Raw genomic sequence first — 23,766 nt, forward strand, 5'->3', positions numbered from 1 at the left:
CATTCCTGGCTATGGGCGGTGTTCCTTCAAGGAAACTCACAATGCAGTTAGGCAGCTTCAGTATTTTGGATACCAATAAAGGATTTATTACTAGAATTGGTCTGATAACCACTGAGCTGGGTGTGTGCAGGCGGGTTCATTAACATCTGGAGCAGAGACCCCCCCATCATGCAGTGCTTCCCTGCTTTTCTGGTCCCAGAGTTCCATGCAGTTCTTGCTGTCCAGTCTGTATGCTAATAGAGATGCCTCCCTGTCCCAGCTTCAATGCAAATGAGGCTAGGGGAGTTTCCTTAATCCTGTCACCCTTGTTTGGAGGGGTTTAGGTGTATCTTTCACCGCCTTTTCATTGCTTTTTGTAAGTCTTTCTTCTGATTGGCTTTGCTCAAGCAGAGGCTGGGGCAGGGGGAGTCTTTTGTGAGTCAGACAGGCTGGACGCTGCACTCTGGTTCCCCAAGAACACAGAGCTCATAGGTAACATCAGGCAGAGTTTGTGTACAATGGTTTGTATATAAAGTTTGTGTACAAAGTAGAACAGACTACTATGAGACAAGAACTTTTTTCCCCCAAACTTTTTCCCCCACCCAGAGCAACCCACACCTTCCCACAACCCAGCAGCCCTGGATTTGACACACCAAACATGTCAGACCCAAGATAACCTAAAAGTTCCCCTGGGGAATGCCAAGAACAGCTACAAACAATGTGTGGATTATCAACGATAGAAGACGCCCTCCCTCTTGGTAAGCCAGAAGGTATGGCACTTGATGAAAAACCTACACAAGAACAGGCCGTTTCATAAATTGGGCTATGAGTTCCTTGGCAACTATCAAGTTTCCTGGCAAATTAACCCAATTATCTTTGAACATGAATTACTTCATTCTCTCCATATACACCCAGTTTTCCATATAGCACTCCTGAAGTCCCACATTCCCTCACTACTCCCAACCACCATCACACCCTCCACATGGAAAACCCAAACCATTGCCCACGTATATGAAGAGGAGGGGGTGATGTAAGAGATTACAAGCCTCGAACACCAGGGCTCAGACTGTGCCCCCCGCCCCCAAGCCGCTCAGTTGAACCAGTGGAGAGGAGGTCCAGCCAAGCTCTAGCTCACAAAGGCCTTGTCCACAAAGCTCATGATTAGTGGACTCATCCTGTCCCACTGATTGGCTGGTTTGCACTACTTGAACCATAAAGAGGCACAGGAAGTTGTCTGAGTAAGCAGGTGAATTCCTGGATGACTGATACTATAGACTCTATCTACTTCCTTATTCCTAAACCCCATCTTCCTGCCTGTCCCCCTTATCCCACTCTCCCATCTGCCTCACTCCACATCCCTGCTTCTACATCTTACCCCTGACACTAACTCCAGCTTCGACTCCTGGCTTGACTCCTGACTCCGACTCCATTTTTTTCAGTGAATTTTTTATACAGAACAGACACTTTCATAATGTTGCAAAAACACAACTGGAAAACTTTAAATGCCATTGGAAAAATTGTCCAAGGCCTTAGCCTTAAAGACTTTATGAAGAAGGCTTTTTGGAACTTTTTCTCTCCTTAGGGTAGATGACCTATCATTACTTTTTGGTTTCTGCATTGGAATGGGTATATCAGTTTAGAAACAACAGGCTCCAACTTCAGTGTAATCCCCTCTTAAAGATCCACAACAAAGATGTGCCTCTCACCTTTGCTATAGCAATCTCTCTGTGGTACCTCCGCACCTCTTTCCCCATCTTTTTTTTTTTTTTTTTTTTTTTTTTTTGGCTCTGGCACACAGTGCATTTGGAAAACACTTGGCAGGAGCAGAGGGAATGAGAGGCAAGGGAACATCAAGGGAGTGGGAGATGGGTTCTGGTGAAGAAACGCCATATGCAATTGAAGGCGCATTAATGAGGTGACCAGAAGTAAGGAGGAAGAGTGGTAAAGGGCAAAGATCTTGTTTAGGGAGCTCATAAAGAACCTAAAGCTACAGGCCAAGGAAACAGATATTGTGAGGAGAGTCCAGGTGAGAAAGGGTATTTTCGGGAGTCTGTGACAGATTTGTGGGTAGTCATGGAGCCATGAATTTGTCATGAAGTGGAGGAGGGAGAGATTTGTGGATATGAAGGGTTTAGTCTGGGAGCCAGGACCCTGTTTTAAAATTCACAGCTATGTTGTGGGGAGCCTGGAGCACATATCTGGATAGTCTTGGAGGGATTGTCCAGGGTCACATTAAACCAGGCTATATTGTGGTACTGGGAACTTACTCTGAGTCAGAGAAAACCAAGAGACTGTCAGAATGTCTATGGGGAGGGAAGGTTATAATAATCACCTTTTCTGGGTGATGAGAAAATCTCAATTTGCCAGGAACTTGTGAGTTTGAGGGCAAGGCATGCTCTCACTGGGAAATATGGAAGATCCTAATGCATTGTGATTTGTTGCTTGGATTTTGGGGTAAAAGGAATGGACATTGGGAGCCTGTTTGTCAGGAACTCATTGTGGGATTGAGGCCAGGTCAGGATCTCACAGGGAAATATGGAAGATCCTGGGGTGTTGTGATTTGTTGCTTGGTTTTTGGGACCCTATTAGCACATGGTGGAAGGAAAAGTCAAAGGAGGGCTGGAATCTGCAGGAATGAGTGGGGATGGAGGGATGTTACAAGAAGACATGGTCGTGAGCTATTAATACCCTTCCAAGTGAAAGCCACAGGCAAAGAGGTTCATAGGCATCCTCTTAAAGAGGTCTATAGATTTTATGGGCAAGTGAGCATGTGTGTTTTTAAGACTCATTGTTCTTTAAAATAAGTGATGTTCTATTGTACAAATAATGCTTTGGGTATTCCCTCAGGCATATTATTCATCTGAAGGACTCATCTCTCCATCTGGATTATTTAAGGCATTGATTACAATAACAACAAAGGAGCAACTGCGGGAGTAAAAAGAGAATGCAGGCAGAAGTCCAGCAACAGAGTGAGGGCCACCCAGTTTATTGCCCCAATGCAGCATGTATGATTACCTGCCCTATGGGCGGGTGGCGTATGTGTGCATTCAGTGCAAGGAGCTCCTGGCTCTCAGAGACCGTATACAGGCTTTGGAGACTAGGGTAGCTGAGCTGAAGGAACTAAGGGAGAGAGAGAGAGGTATATAGATGGGACTTTCAGGGACACAGTTGAATGGTCCCACCTCTGGTCTGACAGCCTCTGTGCTGTTGAGGAGGATGAAAGCCTCATGGAAGGAGAACATCCAACTGGAGCAGAGGAAACAATCCCATAGTTGGGGCCCTCCTTCCAGATGATGTTGTGGTATCGTCTCGCACCGAGGATACCTCTCTGGGGGAGTGAACTCCAGTTATTAGGAAGAGGCAGGTATTAGTAATGGGCGATTCGAGCATTAGAAACATAGATAGCTGGGTTTGTGATGACCGGGAGAACCACATGGTGACTTGCCTGCCTGGTGCGAAGGTTGCAGATCTCTTGAGACATCTAGATAGGATTATGTGTAGTGCTGGGGAGGAGCCAGTGGTCATGGTACATATAGGTATCAATGACATAGGGAAGGATAGGAGAGAGGTCCTGGAGGCCAAATGTAGGCTGCTAGGTAAGAGATTAAAGTCTAGGATCTTCATGGTAGCATTCTCTGAAATGCTTCCAGTTCCATGCGCAGGGCCAGTTAGATAGGCAGAACTGCACGGTCTCAATGCTTGGATGAGACGATGGTGTAGGGAGGAGGGGTTTAGATTTATTAGGAACTGAGGAAACTTTTGGGAAAGGGGGATCCTATACAGGAAGGATGGGCTCCACCTAAACCAAAATGGAACCAGATTGCTGGCACTTAAATTTAAAAAGGTCGTATAGCAGTTTTTAAACTAAAGGTTGTGGGAAAGCCAACAGGTGTGGAGGAGCATGTGGTTCAGACAGAGACATCCCTGAGGGGAGGATCTACTAATGGGTAGATCCTTTTTTTTAACTACAGAAAGATAGATTTTAAGTGATTGTAAGTGATAGCAAACAGATCAAAGCAGATTACCTACCAAAAAAACAAAGCCGCAAACTAAGCCTAATGTAGTAGATAGGATTTGAATCAGACATGCCAAACCTGTGGAAAAAACCAACAGATATTTGGCTTGTTTTTGGCTTCATTGGTGTGTGAGTTGCTTGTTGGCTAGTTTTTGGCTTGTAGCTTGTTGCTTCTCTTTTTTGATCGGCTCCCAGCAAGCAGGGGCATGGCGGGGTTAGCAAGGGCAAAGTGGGAAGAGAGTCAGGGGTGCACAGCGGGCCCAGAACAGTCCCAGTTTGCATGCAAGGGGGATCTAGTCACATAGAGTGTTGGGGTTCTTAGGGATTGGCTTGTTTTGAAATGGGATTAGCTTGATTTTTGGTTTATTGTGAAAGTTGGGTGCTTATTTACCACGTGAAAGTTGGCAACTGTGGTTTGAATTAGCAATATTTCACCCTGACGGATGATACAAGCAGGCTTGCAGATTCTTAAGGCACAGGCTGCAATTGCTGTGCAGTGTGGGTTCCCCTCCCCCATTCCAAGTCCTTTGTCTTCCAGAGGTTCTTTCAGGTGTTAAGTTGTGGGGAGAATGAAGACAAATCATGATGTCACTCTCAATGTTATATAGTCTCTCCATATGGTGGGAACCCTTTGTTTTGAGCTAATTTCCCAGGCAGTTTGTGGAAAAATACGAGTACCAAACTGGAGTTTAGTGTCATGTGGTCTGGTCACATGCCCTTGCATATCATGCTGAGTCATAACAGCCATTACTCATAGGCTGGCTGAAATGCTCCCAGGTGAGATAAACCTTTTCCATGGGCCCCCGGCCTTTCCTGATGGACCATTAGCACTGTCTAGCTTCTTCATTGTTGTACCTCAAAGGCTAGCTGAGGGTGTTTTAAACTTCACAACATCTTTCAGTGACAAATACAGAGCAAAACTTTAAAACTTCACATACAATGATAAAACATACAATCCAACAGGTTGTTAATGTTCAACGGATCAAGAATTTTAGAGTGATACCTTATAAGGCATACTTAGTACAAGATGCCACATAATTATATCATAATCATATTACATTGGTGAATATGAGGTGGAGAGTGTCACATCCCTGTTGAAAGCAGAGTCGTTTATTGGGAGTGTGGAAGAGCTGGAGAAGGTGTTGCCAGCTGGTAAGGAAGAAATGAGCTCTGTCCAGAAGCTCGGTGCTAATGAAGTGGTGTCCACTCCATTGTGCTATGAACGCTTCACCCCTTTCGCATCCAGCTGGCCATCTACATGGGGAATCTGATGGTGGTGATTGCAGTCTCCTACTTCAAAACCCTACATACCCCCACCAACTTCTTACGACACTCCCAGGCCATTGCAGATCTCCTCCTGGGGTTAACAGAGCTGCTGGTATTTTGGAGATGACTTTTGTAGGCTGCATACCTTTCTGGACACTGTCTTTTGTTTGACCTCTATATTTCCATTGATCGTCACTATGCTATCTGTGATCCTTTGCTCTACCCCACTAAATTTACCATAAGATTGGCTTGTGTTTATATAGTGATAGGATGGAGGTTCCCCATGGTTTATACTTTTTTCTTGCTTTATACCAATGCAACTGAGGAAGGCTTGGGCCATTACAAGACATACCCTGTGTTGGTAGATGTCGGCTGCTGTTCAACAAATTCTCTTCTTCTTCCCCTGCCTCATAATGATAACTTTGTATGTGAAAATATTTATTGTGGCAAACAGACAAGCTAGACAGATAAGTCGCATGAACAAGAGTGCTGGATCTAGGCTACACTTAGGAGCATCAAAGAGGGAAAGAAAGGCAGCTAAAACACTTGGTACAGCTGTAGGAATATACCTCCTGTGCAGGTTGCCCTTTACTATAGACACCATGCTGGACTGTATTCTAGATTTCATTACCCCACCAGTTCTTATCTGGTTTGCTTACTTTAATTCAGTTTGCAGTCCCATGTTGTATGTGCTACTGCTGGTTCAGGAAGGCAGTGAAACTAGTTTTAACTCTCAATATCTTTGGTTCTAAGACATCTACCACAGACTTGTACCAGGAATGACCGGAGCTTTTAGCTAACACTGTATGCGAACATAGCTCACAACCATAAACATGGCTCCCAGGAGGAGACCCTTTCTTTTTGTATTAAAGTGGTAAGAAATTAGAAGAAATACTGAGACAACGATAAGAAATAAAAACTCTGGGAAATGTTACTGACACAGATTATTTCTGCCCAATGAAAGGGTGAGGTTTTCAAAGCAACCTACAGTGTTGGGATGCCAGTATTTAACATATTGAAGTAGAGGTAAAGTTCATCCTCCCATTTCCAAGATGGCTGTAAACCAAATCAAATAATATCCTCACTTGGATGTTTGTGCATAATTTTTTTCTGCTGCAGCAGCAGAATGAAGAGTTACAGAGATTTAACTCTCTACAGTAAATCTCTGTAACTCTTCCAAAGCAAATACATGATTGGAGACTTGTGAACTCCTCAGAGACAGCTACAGGTCTTCTGTGCTGTATATATACTAGCAGCAACCCAGTTAATCTAAGAAAAGAGGAAAAAAATCAAATCCATTTTTATTGAGCATTGCCACAAAGGAGTCATATGGAGAAAAAAAATAAGCAAATGAGCTTTGAAATTTAATAAGAAAAATCAGATTTATACACACTTTACAGGTAAGCTGTAAAACTATTAATTGTTTGAATCAGAAGATTTTCTATCTGAAATTAAAGACTAAAAACAAAAGCAAAAGTCACAGCCAAAAATGTTTTCAGTGAAGAGATGAAATACAGAGAGAGATCAGGTAAAACAACTTCTACTCCAATGTAATGATATACTCAGCTGCATTTTGTAAAGTACTAGAAGAATTGCAATTTGTTTTGATTTTCCAGTCTCAATAGTGGAATGACTGTATGACAGAGTTTTCTAATGATTCTTTCAGAGGACATGTTTGTCTCTGTATGATAAAAATAATTTGAACCACTATGTAGAATAAAGAAATCAATTGAATCTGAAAAAGTTTGGCAAGATCATTTAGAAACTGACTAGAGAAAGACAGCTGGATCATCTGACAGATAAAAACATCAATAAATGGTATTAATGAGCTGATAATTACCAGTGTGAAGACTGCAGGGCTGGGTTAGAAATGTTGTTTACCATGAGATTGCAGTCTCTTACTGAGCACACACACTATGATATTTCTTATGCATGTTAATGTCATATATCATTTCAAAGTACTAAAGCACGACAATATGGTATAATATACGTATATAGGATCCTTTCCTGCAAATACTCTTATTCACTTCTGGGTAGACCTATTAATTTCAGTGGTGCTACTTGCAGGAGTAAAGTTATATACATGCTTATATGTTTTTGGGAATAAAATTTATTAGACATAAGGTCCAATATTGCTTCCATCAAAATCAGTGTTGAAACTCTCAATTAATTTAAGGGGATAAGGATATAGCTGAAAATAAATCTGATATTTTCTAAATCTTTGGTGTAAAAAATAGAGAGAAGAAAGACTACACAAAGTTAAGCATAAACACAGCATAATTGGCTTTTGGGTGCATTCATATTAGAGGATTATTTATAAAAGATAAAGTACCCTAATATAATGGCTCTACATTTTTATATCAGCCTGGCATACCCGTTGTAAACCTCTAATATGTTTGTAATGGCAAATATTCATATTCTTATCATACAATGGCGTTTCAAATGGATATTAGAAAAGTATGCCAGAAAGCTTTCATGTGCTCTTTGGTCCAGAAATAGCTTTATATGAACCAGACAAGCTGGGAGAAAGAAAGAAACCACAGGAATAGGTGAGGGACAAATAGGGGGGATAGATAACACCCGAGAAGGGATATGGACCTATAGAATTGAAAGGAGGAAGAAATGGGGCTTGCGGAGGTGGGTAGTTGATTTGATTAAAATCTGTATTCTATTGAAGAACGAGTCCCTGATGTGTACAGAATCTAAGTATCTAATTAAATTTGGGGACCTTGTAGCATGGGAAACCCCAAAACTTGAGTCTTGTGGTTCATGATATTGCTAGAAACTCTTGTTGGCATTACTGGAGGAACACAATTCCTTAGTTTACTACTGTGAAATAATGTAAATTAAACTCCCAAACTCTAACAACATATACATAGCATGTGTATACATTTATGTATATGTTCGTATGCATGCACACATTAGCATATAGGATGTAACTTTTCAGGCCAAACTCCATCACTTTTATTCTATTAGAATAGAACCTCAGACTTATGAACACCAGTTAAGAACTGACCAGTCAACTACACACCTCATTTCCAACCATAAGTATGCAATTTGGTAGTAGAGAGGGGAAAAAAGCAAATAATATACAGTACAGTACTATGTTAAATGTGAACTCAAAAAAAATAAAGAGAAAGTTTTAAAATAGGGATTTGACAAGGTAAGGAAACTGTTTCTGTGCTTGTTTCATTTAAAATAAGAAGGTTAAAAGCAGCAATTTTCTTCTGCATAGTAAAGTTTCAAATATGTATTAAGTCAATATTCATTTGTAAACTTTTGAAAGAACAATCATAATGTTTTGTTCTGAGATACGAACATTTCAGAGTTATGAACAACCTCTGTTCCTGAGGTGTTTATTAACTGAGTTTCTGCTGTATACATAAGGAATTGTGTAGCAGTTTGCTGGTGTAAGGAGTAGCATGTAGATTAGAGTGCAGACTGAAAAGTGACATATATGGTTTTTTTTCCTCTTCTTACACATGTATATTTGTAATATTAAATACTGGTTAAATAAAAACAGAGTCTTAAATAACAATTATCCATAATAAAGGATTAATACAGTTCACTAAACTGGGTGTTGTTTAACCTGTTTTTCAAAACTTTAATGCTTTGAGGCACAGATTGTTTAGCAAACCTCAATGACTCCTCAGCACGATGCTATTATATTTCTCTTAATCCTAGCCAAGTATGTGTTGAGGGTATGCACCTCAGTGGATTAATATTACAAAGAGAAACTTGTCTGCAAGTATACACTTGGTAACCTATTGGCAAGCATGCTAAAAAGAAGAAGAGCTCTGAGTTTTTGTCACTCTTTTACCTTGCAGTGTGGCCAGCTCCACAAAGTGTTGCATGTTAAAATCTTTATAGCATCAACAAGTTTGGGTTTTCTGATGCTGAAATGTCTCTCCTGAAAGTATGGTCAGTACCTTCAGGAATAAAGATCTATGAGGTGATGGGTAGAGCTGTGGAAATCTGGTGAGTGTCATGTGTTTGAGGCTTTCATTTTGCAAACCTATCATCATAGCGCTAATAGTGTTGAATGTATAATCCATAGCAAAAATATTCAATATTACTAAATGTTTTTGAGCACCTTAAGATTCAAAATGATTTAGGAAATGATTCAGCCCATTCCTTTTTTGTTAGCATTGGGCCAAATTCTGCTATCTCTTATACTGGTGTAAGTCTAGAATAACTCCTCTAAAGTAAATGGGAATCATTCTGATTTGATGTTCTTGAAACTGAGAGTAGAATAAGGCCCATTATTTTTAATGTTAGGTGTTAATCAACTAATCTGAAACACAGGTCTGCAGATGTTGCTACTGTTAATGTCACTTTGTTTATTTTTTCTTTTTCCCCAGGACTGGCTGTATTGTAATACTTTTGAAAAAGTTACTGTCGTTGATCTCAGATCATGAATTCATCCAACCTCTGGAGTCCACAGAATGTGCAGTATTGCTTTGACTCTGTTAACAATTCATGTCCTAGAAATGTAAGGTCTACAATCAGTCTTTGGGCTATGTACATCTTCATGGTGGGAACAATAGTGCTCACAATGGGTGGAAATATGCTTGTGATCATTTCCATCGCTCATTTCAAACAGCTTCACTCTCCAACCAACTTCCTGATCTGCTCCATGGCAACTACCGACTTTTTGCTTGGTTTCATGGTTATGCCCTACAGTATGATCAGGTCTATAGAGTCATGCTGGTATTTTGGAGACCTCTTCTGCAAAATCCATACTTGTTGTGATATAATGCTCTGTACCACCTCTATTTTCCATCTGTGTTTTATCTCTGTTGACCGTTACTATGCAGTTTGTGACCCACTGCATTATGTCACCAAAATAACTATCCCTGTGATAGTGCTATTTTTATTAATTAGCTGGTCTGTCCCATTCTTATTGTCTTTTGGCCTAGTTTTCTCAGAGTTGAATATTGTTGGCACTGAAGAATGTGTGACTTCCATTGACTGCTGTGGTTTCTGTGCCTTCATACTTAACAAGCTCTGGGGAGTGATGGCTTCTCTTATAGCCTTCTTTTTCCCAGGCACAGTGATGATGGGCATCTATGTCCACATATTTATAGTGGCAAGAAAGCATTCAAGACAAATTGCTAAAATCCCCAGTGCAATAAAATGTGTCTCTGCAATAAAGAACAAAATCTCCAGAAAAAAAGAGAACAAAGCAACTAAAACTTTAAGTATAGTTATGGGGGTATTTGTTTTTTGTTGGCTGCCTTTCTTTATTCTTATGATAGCTGATCCTTTTATTAACTTCTCAACACCTGAAGACTTGTACAATGCCTTCTTCTGGCTGGCATACTTCAATTCTACTTGTAATCCAATCATTTATGGTTTATTTTATTCTTGGTTTCGCAAAGCATTTAAAATGATTGTGACTGGTACAATCTTCAGACCAGATTCCTCTACTCTTACTTTATTTCCCTCAAATACTTAGTTAGCCAGGTAGGGCTTTTATGAATGGATTAACATTAATAGATGCATATGCTATTTCTGGAGATCTTTTAGAATAGGTCACATAGGGCCCTATATTGACAACATTTACAAAAATCTGCACATGCTTTTTGGAGAAACAGGGATGTGCTGGCTGCAGCTTCCCGCAGCTCCCACTGGCACAGGAATGGTGAACTACAGCCATGGGGACAACAATGATAAGATAAAATTTAAAAACTGGGAATAAATAAAAAACAGATAAAATATCTGGTATTTAAGGCCCTACTTAATTTGCGATATTGCGGAAATTGCAGATCCTGCAATATTAGGCTTCCCCTGCAATTTTATCAGCCACTGGGGGCTGACAGTGGGAACCTCGGGCTGCTGATAGCCCCACTGTCAGCCCCCAGAAGCTGGTGACCAGTGTTCCTGTTGTCAGCTCCGCACATGGCAAGGCTTCTGTATAACTCCTCTCCAGAACATCCCCTTTTTTTCCCTGCTGCCCCCGACATGGCCCCTGACACTGGGGAGCTGGGAAGGAATGCAGTGAGGCTGGTTATACTGGCCTTTCTATACTTAGACATGTAGGGCTTCATTAGAGATAAGACCCACAGGGAGTTGGCTGTAGCTCCCCAATCTGAAGTTGCCCATCTCCACTGCAAGTTATTTCTGTACAGTGATATTAAGCCACTGGAAGATTGGACATAATGGATCACTGTCCCACCCGCACTGCATCCTCCCTCTCCTTAGGCCGGGCACTGTGGTGTGGGAGCAGTTGGTGCAGGAGGCAGCTGTGCTACCCTTGCCAGCTTTATGCCAATGCAAAATTTCCTTGTTTAAAGGGAACTCTAGGCTGGCCACTTCCAAAGGCTTTAAGGCCACTTTGTCCTGCTTACACTTACGGAGGACAAAGCAGACTGGAGACCCTGGTCTTTGAGACCTTGTTATTCAGGAACTCTACCATTTTGCCCTTAATGTGCCATGCCACACAGCATGGTTGTGGCTTCTTTTTTCCCAGATTCAAAGTGACTTTTTAACATAATTTCAGTGTTTAGTTTATATAGGGAGTGTGATTTGACAGATGCTTAAACAATGTTTTAAAAAACCTTGAACACTGCGCAAGACATCAGACAGCGCTCAGGGGATAGACCTATGGAAGCTGTTTTTCTTTGAGGGTTCCCATGTGAGATTCACGTTCCCTCAGCAGCAAAATGCAGTAAAACAGCAAAGAGAATGAGTGAACTCTGGGGAGAGGATATAATGGGTCTCTCATTAACAAACATCTTTTTGCAGAGTTTTCATGATCTTAAACACCCATAATTAGTGTGACTCTTCTTAAGAGCTTTTTGACTAAAGCTGTTTCTGGCTCCTAAATAACTGACAGAATGAGTACTTTATTATTATACAATAAGGCCTTAAGTCTCAAGAATTGCCTGCAAAAGAAAAAGAATGCTGTATGACAATCTCTCTCCCATATCTTTTGTATTTCCTTTGCTGGTCAGATTTCTGTTGTATTTGTCTAGTTGGTTGCACCCATAGCTGATGTGGAAGCTAACAGGCAATGCCAGTGCACTCATAGGCACCAACTTCCTCGCTCCCTCCCACCACCTGAAGCCCTCCCTCCCTCCACCTCTTCCCCCAAGTCCCCAGCCCCACCCTGCCTCTTTCCACCCCTGCTCCACCACCACCCTGACTGTTTCCGCCCCTCCCCCAAGCGCCCCCCATCCCCACTCATCCCCCACCCTCCCAGTGCTGGGGAACAGCTGATCACAGTGGGCGGGAAACACTGGGATGGAGGCAGAGGAGTTGATCAGTGAGGCCGCCAGCAAGTGAGAAGCGCTGGAGGGAGTGGGAGCCGCTGGCTGCAGGTGGATGCTAAGCACCTGCTAATTTTTTTCCATAGATGTGGAGTTGGAGCCTGTGAGTGGACCGCTACCTCCTCCTCTCTCTGCTTGCAGATTGTTATTTAAAATTGTACTGTTTAAACATACACAACTAAATTATCAACAGAGGGTGTATTGAAAGTGCAGGCAAAAATGTCCATGGATGCAATGCACTCACAAACCTCCCACTCCATTTGCTCAATTAAGTGGATATTTGCATACATAGATCAGGTGACGGCATATCCATGGGCATGATATTGCAAAAACTGTGTAATGTTCTGTTAGGTATTGTGCAGGTGGGTGCACATTTTTGTGGGTGCAGCAGCTGAATCACTCTTTGAAAAACTGACACAAAATGTGCCATATTGACTGCATTCGAAATCAGATGCCTCTATTTGCTCAAGCAAATAAAAAATATATATAAGAAAGTGTAGTCCAAGTCTCACCTTTTCCAGAACATAATGCACATCTCCTTTTTTGAGAAAAGCTTCTCTCACTGATTAGATGGTTTCCTGTCACATGGCCAGTAGGTGATGAGGAAGCAGAGAGAGAGAGAGAGACAGACAGAAATAAAATGGGAGGAAAGAAAAAAAAACCCAAATGTATAATGGTGAAGTGGACAATTGAAGTTGCTTTGGTCATTTAAGACCTGTCTATAGGTTTTATATTTGCTACCTAAATACAATGGTGACAAACACTTTAGAAATATCATATATAGATAATGTGAGGGATCGCGAGCTGCAACACCAGGCCCATGGGCCCCCAGCCAGTACATAGATTGTGGTCACCACCCACCAGCTTATCAGAGCAGCTGAGAAGAGGGCCAGCCAAGCTCTAGCTCACAAAAAGTCCCACTCGTAATGCTCCTAAACTAGGGGAGATGTCTAGCCCTTCTGATTGACTGGGAAGCACTACTTAACCAGAAAGAGGCACGGGAATTTGTATAATCAACTAAGTGATTCACTTGCTGGCTCCTATTACAGACCCTGCTTCCCTGCCTTCCTCCTAAGCCCTTCCTTCCTGCCTGTTCCTGGTTCCTTCCCTCCTCATCTCTAACCCCCTTCTGTTCCTGGTTCCTGCTTTCCTGCTTCACTCCAAATCCCTGATCTTATGCCCTACCCCTGACGATGGCTTATGCCCTACCCCAGGCTTGACTCCTGACTTTGATGAACTGCTGATAAAAGTTCATGATAGGTCCCTCTTATCCTCCGGGCCGGTGGACATGGAAATGGTTCTTCTTGAGGTTGATATCCAAGAGCATCGAGAGATTCTATAGTTCGGTGCCATCCATTCCCCACATTTCCCTCTGATTATGGATATTTCATGGCTGACCTGCCACAACCCCCTTATCAGCTGATGTGAACTAAGTTGAATTTTTCTCAGAACTCTGCACTGCTTGACCCCAGGAAATATGCAGTGCGCAGTAGTTCCCCAGCAGTTGCATGCCAGGGAAGCTGGCCTGGCACAGTCATCTGGTGATGCCAGCACTTAAGTTCTGTCCAAATACAGTGACTACAAAGATGTCTTTAGCAAAAATCCACAGACACCTTGCCCCTACACAGGGACTACAATTGCCCAATCAAACTACAACTGGGGAAAACGTTCCACTCAGCATATATTTGCCATTTCTAGCTGTATTGTGAACCTACCTTCAGGAGAACCTATCCAAGGGCTTTATTCGTAAGTCCACTTTGCCTTCCAAGGCACCACTCCTCTTTATTAAAAAGAAAGATGGAAGCCTTGGACTATGTGTGGAGTATGGGTGCCATGAAGCAGGTCACCATGTCATAGAATCCTAGGGTTCATCGTGTCTCCTACTAGTATCATGATGGACCCACATAAGATAAAGACAGTCTTTAGTGGGCAGTACCATGGAATGTTCATAAACTATAATGTTTCCTGGGGTTCATGAACATTTATCACCGGTTCATCCCGAAATTCTTGGAGTGGATCACTCCTCTCACTGCCTGCTCCATAAAGGCCCATCAGGTCTTGAGCAGTTAATACTCACATTTATCACTGTTCCCATATTGATCCACCCCAATACCATGCAAGTCTTCATCATTGAAGCAGATGCTTCCAACTTGGGGATCAAAGCAGTGTTATCCCAAAAGGCACAGTCCCCAACAATGGCTACATCCATGAGCCTTCTATTCCAGAAAACTCACACCTGTGGAGCAAAATTATGAAATTTTGGACAAAAATCTCCTGGCAATTAAAAAGGCCTTCAAAGAGTGGTGCCACCATCTGAAAGGGGCCCAGTATCCCAGCCAGGTATAAACCAATCATAAGAACTTTGAATATCTGCCAAGACCCTCAATCATTGACAATGTTAGTAGCCATTATTCCTTTTGTATTTTGATTTTGTAATCTCTCATCATTCAGGATTCAAAAAAACAAGGCTGACACATTGTCCCAGAAGGGCAAATATTACGCTGGCCTAAATGACTTGAACCTTAAAACCGCCCGCATCCTCAAGCCTCATAACTTAATGGATATGTCTCCCTGCCAAGATCTTGTCATCCTCATACGATCAGCTTTGGACAATGGAATCCCTCTGTTAGGATATAGATATTCAGGCCTGTCTGCAAAGGCCTATACTTTAAGAATTTAGGTGTATTCTTATCACTTAGCTAGTTATAGAGATATAAAAGAAAGAATTGAAGATCACTGTCTGTGTAATGGCCTTCTCTTATTGTGACAGGCTAAGGCCTTCAGCTAAGATGTAGTTAGGCAGCCATAAGCCATAAGATGTAGTTAGGCAACCATGGGAAATATATGGTCACATCCTCACATTCCAAACTAGTCACATTGAAATAAGATGCTATTGGGCTATTAGGAATACAATCCTGCCCTGATATTTCTATCACCTCCAGAGAAACAGAAGAGCCTAGAAAATAGCATCCTGTCTGGCAAGAACTCACTTATCAATAGACACAGCTGGAAAACCCTTATGCCTGTAAAGATGTAGTTCTGAAATCCTCACTTCTGTATTGTTTTGTATGTTTATTTGCATGGTTTCTATCTGATTCTGTGATTGTTTCTGTCTGCTGTATAATTAATTTTGTTGGGTGTAAACCAATGAAGGTGGTGGAATATAAATGGTTAAATAACCATGTTACAATATGTTAGGATTGGTTAGTTAAATTTCAGTAAAATGATTGGTTAAGGAATAGCTAAGCAAAACTCAGGTTTTACTATATAGTCTGCAGTCACTCAGGAAGGTGGGGGGAATAGAAACAGGGACTGGGGATGGGGGAATTGGGATCATGTTTTGCTAAAGGAGGAATGGGAACAGGGGATGGGAACAGGAACAGGAACACAGGCAAGGCTCTGTGGTGTCAGAGCTTGGAAGGGGGACACTAAGGGTATGTCTACACTACAAGAGTAGTTCGATTTAACTTAGGTTGAATTTGTGGATTCGACCTTATGAATTCGAATTTGTGTATCCACACTAAGGACACTAATTCGACTTTGTGAGTCCACACTAACGGGGCAAGCGTCGACATTGGAAGCGGTGCATTCTGGGCAGCTATCCCACAGTTCCCGCAGTCCCCGCTTCCCATTGGAATGCTGGGTAGAGCCCCCAATGCCTGCTGGGGGAAAAATGTGTCGAGGGTGGTTTTGGGTAACTGTCGTCATTCAACCGTCACTCCCGCCCTCTCTCCCTGAAAGTGCTGGCGGGAAATCTGTTACCGCACTTTTCTGGTCAGTGACAGCGCGGACGCCACAGCACTGCGAACATGGAGCCCGCTGCGATCATCGCTGCACTTATGGCCGTTGTCAACTCCTCGCACCTTATCGTCCACCTCTTCCACAGTCAGCTGCTGAGAAATCGGGCGAGGAGGCTCCGGCAGCGCGGTGAGGACATGAAGTGTCAGAGTGGCACAGACCTCTCACAAAGCACGGGATCCCGCGCCGCGGAGATCATGGTGGCAATGGGTCACGTTCATGCTATGGGACGGCAATTCTGGGCCCGGGAAACAAGCACGGACTGGTGGGACCGCATAGTGCTGCAGGTCTGGGATGAATCACAGTGGCTGCGAAACTTCAGGATGCGTAAGGGCACTTTCCTTGAACTCTGTGACATGCTGGCCCCTGCCCTGAAGCACCAGGACACCCGGATGTGAGCAGCCCTGAGTGTACAGAAGCGAGTGGCCATAGCCCTCTGGAAACTTGCAACGCCAGACAGCTACCAGTCAGTAGCGAACCACTTTGGCGTGGGCAAATCTACCGTGGGGGTTGCTGTGATGCAAGTAGCCCACGCAATCGTTGACCTACTGCTCTCAAAGGTAGTGACCCTGGGAAACGTCCAGGTCGTCATAGATGGCTTCGCCGCGACGGGATTCCCAAACTGCGGTGGGGCCATAGATGGCACTCACATCCCTATCCTGGGACCGGCCCACCGGGCCAGCCAGTATATTAACCGAAAGGGCTACTTTTCAATGGTGCTGCAAGCACTGGTGGACCATAGGGGACGTTTTACCAACATCTACGTCGGGTGGCCGGGCAAGGTTCATGACGCGCGTGTTTTCAGGAACTCTGGTCTGTTTAGACACCTGCAGGAAGGTAGTTTCTTCCCGGACCACAAAATAAGTGTTGGGGATGTGGAGATGCCTACAGTGATCCTCAGGGACCCAGCCTACCCGCTAATGCCCTGGCTCATGAAGCCCTATACAGGCGCCCTGGACAGTGACAAGGAGCTCTTCAACTACCGGCTGAGCAAGTGCAGAATGGTGGTGGAGTGTGCTTTCGGACGTCTCAAGGGGAGATGGAGGAGCTTACTGACTGGCTAGAAGAAAATTAAAGAACACCCAAGCAATCCAAATACCTGGGGTCTGAATCCCTAGCTGAAAATCTCACAAGAAACAAGTTTTCTTTTCACCTATGTGTTACTTACTGTTCTGAGTTCTAATTCAGCAGAGCAACTTAAGCATTTGTTTAACTCAGTAGAACCGAACCTTGTGTTCAAAGTGAAGTAAGTGCTTTAGTGCTTTGCTCACTAGGGATGGTCTCCTGAAGTGAGGCCTTGGATAGAGCTAAGGATACAGTGAGAATGGTTTGCCTTGTGGTATTTCACTACTTGTGTGTCTAGTTGTGGCTTGAATTTAGATGTGCAGAGACACATGGTGAGAACGATCATTCAGGACCCTTCATAATGTTTCAGGGGTTGAAATGGTCAAAGGCTGAACTGTGAAATGGAAAAAGGAGAACAAGACACTTATAATTTCTAGCATATTTTGCCCATCCCTAGATGTAACTGATCATCTTTGGATTCCCTTTCTTTTATGAGGCATTCCCCTGTTTTAGAAGTCATTACACTAGTTGCTTTTTTCATTTATCTCAATTGAGACTTAATTATTATAATTTAACATCTACATTGCAATAGAACATAGAGACCTCTCTGACAGGTTAGGGTCCCATCGACATTAGAAAATAAGGGTTTTTCCCCATGGAAAATATCAATGAAAATGAAAAATCATTCATTTTGGTTGGAAAATGTTTAGGTTCTTTGCTACTTTAATGCCTCCTGGGCGCTCTAGTTCAAGTGCCTCAGGCCCCATTCTCCTCTACAGGCTGTGCTCCCTCATTGGACTATATCTTCTGTGATGTGCCACAGTCTCCCCTCTGGCTGAGTTGAGGTTATATAGAATAGAGTTCCATGGCCATGGTGCATTATGGGAGATGAAGTCTGGCTGTGGAAATTGGAATGGAGTGTGGAGAGAGGAGAATTGGAGTGTCAGGCACTCTAATTACAATTCCCATGAAACCCTGTGGCAGCATTTCAGATCTGAAGTATTTTGGACTTGGGATGAAATATTTTCGCTTGTTGCCATTAAGTTTTTGGATGAGAAATTGAAAATTTCCACTGAAAGCAGACACTTATTGCAAAAAATATGTCTTTAGCCAAAAACCGAATTTTCCAACAAAATACAGTTTTGACAGATTATTTTCTATCAGCCCTACTCAGCAGAGTAAATGACAGCCCCTGTCCCATAAATCTTATGTTATAATTTAAAAGACCTCCCATGGCTTTATATTTAACATATTTAAGTAGTTGTACAGTTCATCCTCCCATTTCCAATGTGGCTGTGAACCAAATCAAATAATCTCCTCACTGGATTGTTTGTGCATAATTTTTTTCAGCTGCAGCAGCAGAGAAGAGTTACAGAGTAAATCTGCCAAAGTAAAGACACGATAGGAGACTTGTGAACTCACCAGAGACAGCTACAGGTCTTCTTTGTTGTATATATACTAGCAGCATCCCAGTTAATCTGATAAGAAAAGAGGAAAAAAATCAAATGCATTTTCATTGAGAATTGCCACAAAGGAGTCTCATGGAGAAAAAAGCAACCAAAGAAGCTTTGTAAGGTAATAAGAAAAAAAATTATGCACATTTTACAGATAAACTCTAAAACTGTTCATTGATTTGGATCGGAAGATTTTCTAACTGAAATGAGACTGGAAAGAAAAGCAAAAATCACAGCCAAAAATGTTTTCTTTGAAGAGATGAATTATAGAGAGATATCAGGTAAACCATCTTTTACTCCCATGTAATGATGTAACCAACTGCATTTTGTAAAGTACTAGAAGAACTGCAATTTATTTGATTTTCCAATCTCAACAATGGAATGACTGTAATGACAAAAAGTTTTCTAGTGTTTCATTCAGAGGAAATGTTTGTCTCTATATCATAAGAATAACTTGATCCACGATGTGGAATAAAGAAGTCAATTGAATCTTAAAATGTGTGGCAAGATCGTTGAGAAACTGTCTAGAGATGAACAGCTGTATCATCAATAATTTATTTTATTCCAATGACAGATAAAAACATCTGTAAATGGTATTTGTGAGCTGATAATTACCAATGTGAGGACTGCAGGGCTGTACTAGAAAGTTGTTTTTCATGAGATTGCAGTCTCTGAGAGTTTACTTTTACAAAATCTGTTACTGAGCAAACATTGTGATATTTCTTATGCATGTTAATGTCATATATCATTTCAAAGTATTAAAGCAAGATACTATACTAAGATCCTTTTCTGCAAACACTCTTATTCACAGGTGGCTAGACCTACTGATTTCAGTAGCCCTGTTCATTGGAATAAAGTTATACACATGCTTAAATGCTTGTAGGAATAAATGTTATTAGACATAAGGTCTAATATTAATTCCATCAAAGTCATTTTTAAAACTCTCAATGACTTTAATAGGGTAAGGTTTTGGCCTACAACAGATACGATACTTTCTATATCTTTGGTGTAAAAAGGAGAAAGATCACAAAATGTTAAGCATACACACAGCATAATTGCCTATTGGGGGCATTCATACTACAGGGTTATTAATAGGATACAGACTATAACAAAGCTACATTTTAGTATCAGCTGGGCATACCTGATGTAAACCTGCAATATGTTTATAATGGCAAATGTTCATGTTCTTATCATACAATGGCGTATCCAATGGATTTTAGAAAAGTATGCCAGAAAGCTTTCATGTGCTCTTTGGTCCAGAAATAGCTTTATATGAACCTGACAAGCTGAGAGAAAGAAAAGAAAAACAGGAATATGTGAGGGACAAATAAAGGGGGATAAATAAAACAGGAGAAGGGATATGGACCTATAGAATTGAAAGGAGGAAGAAATGGGACTTGCAGATGGGGCAGTTTGTTTGATTAAAATCTGTATTCTGTTGAAGAATGAGTCCCTGACATATACATACTCTAAGCATCTAATTAAATTTGGAGACCTTGTAGCATGAGAAACTCCCAACAACTTGAGTCTTGTGGTTTATGATGTCGCCAGGAACTCTTGTTGGCGTTACTGGCAGAATACAATTCCTTATTTTACCACTGTGAAACTCCCAAACTCTAATAACATATAGATAACATGTGTACATTTATGTATATATGTGTGTGCACACACTATCACACATAGTCGCCACCTTCAAACTCCATCACTTTAATTCTATTACAGTAGAACCTCAGAGTTACAAACACCAGAGTTACAAACTGCCCAGTCAATCACAAACCTCATTTGGAACTAGAAATACATAAGCAGGCAGCAGAGACCAAAAAAAAAAAAAAAAAAAAAGCAAATGTTGTACAGTACAGTACTGTGTTACATGTAAACTACTAAAAACTAAAAGGAAAGATTTAAAAAAAGGGATTTGAGAAGGTAAGGAAACTATTTCTGTGCTTGTTTCATTTAAAATAAGAAGATTTAAAGCAACATTTTTCTTCTGTATAATAAAGTTTCAAAGCTGTATTAAGTCAATGTTCAGTTGTAAACTTTTGAAAGAACAATCATAATGTTTTGTTCTGAGATACGAACATTTCAGAGTTATGAACAACCTCTGTTCCTGAGGTGTTCCTTAACTGAGATTCTGCTGTATACCCTAGGAATTGCGTAGCAGTTTGCTGGCATAAAGAGTAGCGTGTAGATGAGAGTGTGCAAACTGTAAGGTGACATATATGGGTTTTTTTCTTCTTACACATGTATATCTGTAATAGTAAATACTGGTTAAATAAAAACAGAGTCTTAAATAACAATTATCCATAATAAAGGATTAATACAGTTCACTAAACTGGATGTTGTTTAACCTGTTTTTCAAATCTTTCACTGCTTTGAGGCACAGATTGTTTAGCAAACTCAAATGACTCCTCAGCACGATGCTATTATATTTCTCTTAATCCTGGCCAAGTATGTGTTGAGGGTAAGCTCCTAAGTGGATTAATATTACAAACAGAAACAAGTCTGCAAGTATACACTCAACTGCTAGAACAGGGCCTCATCCTCCCTGATTGAACTAACCTCGTTATCTCTAGCTTGCTTCTTGCTTGCATATATAAACCTGCCCCTGGAAATTTCCACTATTTGCATCCGAAGAAGTGGGTATTCACCCACGAAAGCTCATGCTGCAAAACATCTGTTAGTCTATAAGGTGCTACAGGATTCTTTGCTGCTTCAAGTATACACTCAGTGGCCTACTGGCAACCATGCTAAAACGAGGAGGCTCTTATGAAGTGTTGCATGTTAAAATCTTTATAGCATCAACCAGTTTGGGTTTCCTGATGCTGTAATGTCTCTCTTGGAAGTATGGGCAATATCTCCAGGAACAAAGATCTCTGAGGTGATGGGTAGAGCTGTGGAAATCAGGTGAGTGTCATGTGTTTGAGGCTTTCACTTTACAAAACTCTTATCAAGGTGCTTATAGTGTTGAATGCAAACTCCATAGCAAAAATATCCAATATTACTAAGAAGCAGCAAAGAATCCTGTGGCACCTTATAGACTAACAGAAGTTTTGCAGCATGAGCTTTCGTGGGTGAATACCCACTTCTTCGGATGCAAGCAGTCCGAAGAACTGCTTGCATCCGAAGAAGTGGGTATTCACCCACGAAAGCTCATGCTGCAAAACTTCTGTTAGTCTATAAGGTGCCACAGGATTCTTTGCTGCTTCTACAGAACCAGACTAACACGGCTACCCCTCTGATACTTGACAATATTACTAAGAGTTTTTGAGCACCTTAAGATTCAAAAGGATTTAGGAAATGATTCAGTCCATACCTTTTTTGTTAGCATTGGGCCAAATTCTGCTATCTCTTATACTGGTGTAAGTCTAGAGTAACTCCTCTAAAGTAAATGAGAATTATTCTGAATTGAAATGAAAGCAACTGAGAGCAGAATCAGGCCCATTATTTTTAATTTTAGATGTTAATAAACTAATGTGAAACACAGGTCTGCAAATGTTGCTACTGTTTATATCACTTTTTTATTTCATTTTTCTTTTTCCTCAGAACTGGCTGTATTGTAATACTTTTGAAAAGGTTCCTGTCAATGATCCCACGTCATGAATTCATCCAACCTCTGGAGTCCACAGAATATGCAGTATTGCTTTGACTTTGTTAACAATTCATGTCCTAGAAATGTAAGGTCTACAATCAGTCTTTGGGTGATGTACATCTTCATGGTGGGAGCAATAGTGCTCACAATGGGTGGAAATATGCTTGTGATCATTTCCATCGCTCATTTCAAACAGCTTCACTCTCCAACCAACTTCCTGATCTGCTCCATGGCAACTACCGACTTTTTGCTTAGTTTCATGGTTATGCCCTACAGTATGATCAGGTCTATAGAGTCATGCTGGTATTTTGGAGACCTTTTTTGCAAAATCCATACTTGTTGTGATATAATGCTCTGTACCACCTCTATTTTCCATCTGTGTTTTATCTCTGTTGACCGTTACTATGCAGTTTGTGACCCACTGCATTATGTCACCAAAATAACTATCCCTGTGATAGTGCTATTTTTATTAATTAGCTGGTCTGTCCCATTCTTATTTGCCTTTGGCTTAGTTTTCTCAGAGTTGAATATTGTTGGCATTGAAGAATATGTGACTTCTATTGACTGCAGTGGTTTCTGTGCACTCATATTTAACAAGCTCTGGGGAGTGATGGTTTCTCTTATAGCCTTCTTTTTCCCAGGCACAGTGATGGTGGGTATCTATGTCCACATATTTACTGTGGCAAGAAAACATGCCAGACAAATTGCTAAAATCCCCAGTGCAATAAAATGTGTCTCTGCAATAAAGAACAAAATCTCCACAAAAAAAGAGAACAAAGCAACTAAAACTTTAAGTATAGTTATGGGGGTGTTTGTTTTTTGTTGGCTGCCTTTCTTTATTCTTACGATAGCTGATCCTTTTATTAACTTCTCAACACCTGAAGACTTGTACAATGCCTTCCTCTGGCTGGGATACTGCAATTCTACTTGTAATCCAATCATTTATGGTTTATTTTATTCTTGGTTTCGCAAAGCATTTAAAATGATTGTGACTGGTACAATCTTCAGACCAGATTCCTCTACTCTTACTTTGTTTCCCACATATACTTAATTAACCAAGTAGGGCTTTTATGAATGGATTAGCATTAATAGATGCATATGCTCTTTCTGGAGATCTTTTAGAACAGTTCACATAGGGCCTTATATATTGACAATATTTACAAGAATCTGCACGGTCTTTTGAAGAAACTCATTTGTAGTGTGTCTCTATAGGTATTGTTTAAGGATTAGCATGCTATTTTAGTGAGCTGTCTTTCTATATAGTTGAAAGTGAGAGAACAATCTGGGAAATTATACAGTACATTCTATCCAGCTATGTTCCTGTATACA

General features: G+C 41.3%; 2 protein-coding genes and 1 pseudogene across 2 annotated transcripts; all 3 read left to right on the plus strand.

The window, feature by feature from the left end:
* Positions 1-5,157: 5,157 nt before the first annotated feature.
* On the plus strand, positions 5,158-6,043 carry LOC120401119 (annotated as a pseudogene).
* Positions 6,044-9,631: 3,588 nt separating this feature from the next.
* On the plus strand, positions 9,632-11,065 carry LOC120401118 (trace amine-associated receptor 4-like). Its single transcript, XM_039530784.1, has one exon. The coding sequence runs from the start codon at positions 9,675-9,677 to the stop codon at positions 10,716-10,718; it is 1,044 nt and encodes a 347-aa protein (XP_039386718.1). The 5' UTR covers positions 9,632-9,674; the 3' UTR covers positions 10,719-11,065.
* Positions 11,066-19,107: 8,042 nt separating this feature from the next.
* On the plus strand, positions 19,108-23,488 carry LOC120401323 (trace amine-associated receptor 4-like). The gene is given in 2 exon segments (XM_039531147.1): positions 19,108-19,129; positions 22,392-23,488. Coding segments are annotated over 2 exon segments (1,119 nt in total).
* The last annotated feature ends 278 nt before the right edge of the window (positions 23,489-23,766 follow it).

Source organism: Mauremys reevesii, linkage group 3 (assembly GCF_016161935.1).
Source record: "Mauremys reevesii isolate NIE-2019 linkage group 3, ASM1616193v1, whole genome shotgun sequence".
Lineage (NCBI taxonomy): Eukaryota > Metazoa > Chordata > Testudines > Geoemydidae > Mauremys > Mauremys reevesii.

Excerpts from the sequence above, each read along its gene's own strand:
- LOC120401118 (XM_039530784.1), top strand. The coding sequence starts at position 9,675 with ATGAATTCATCCAACCTCTGGAGTCCACAGAATGTGCAGTATTGCTTT.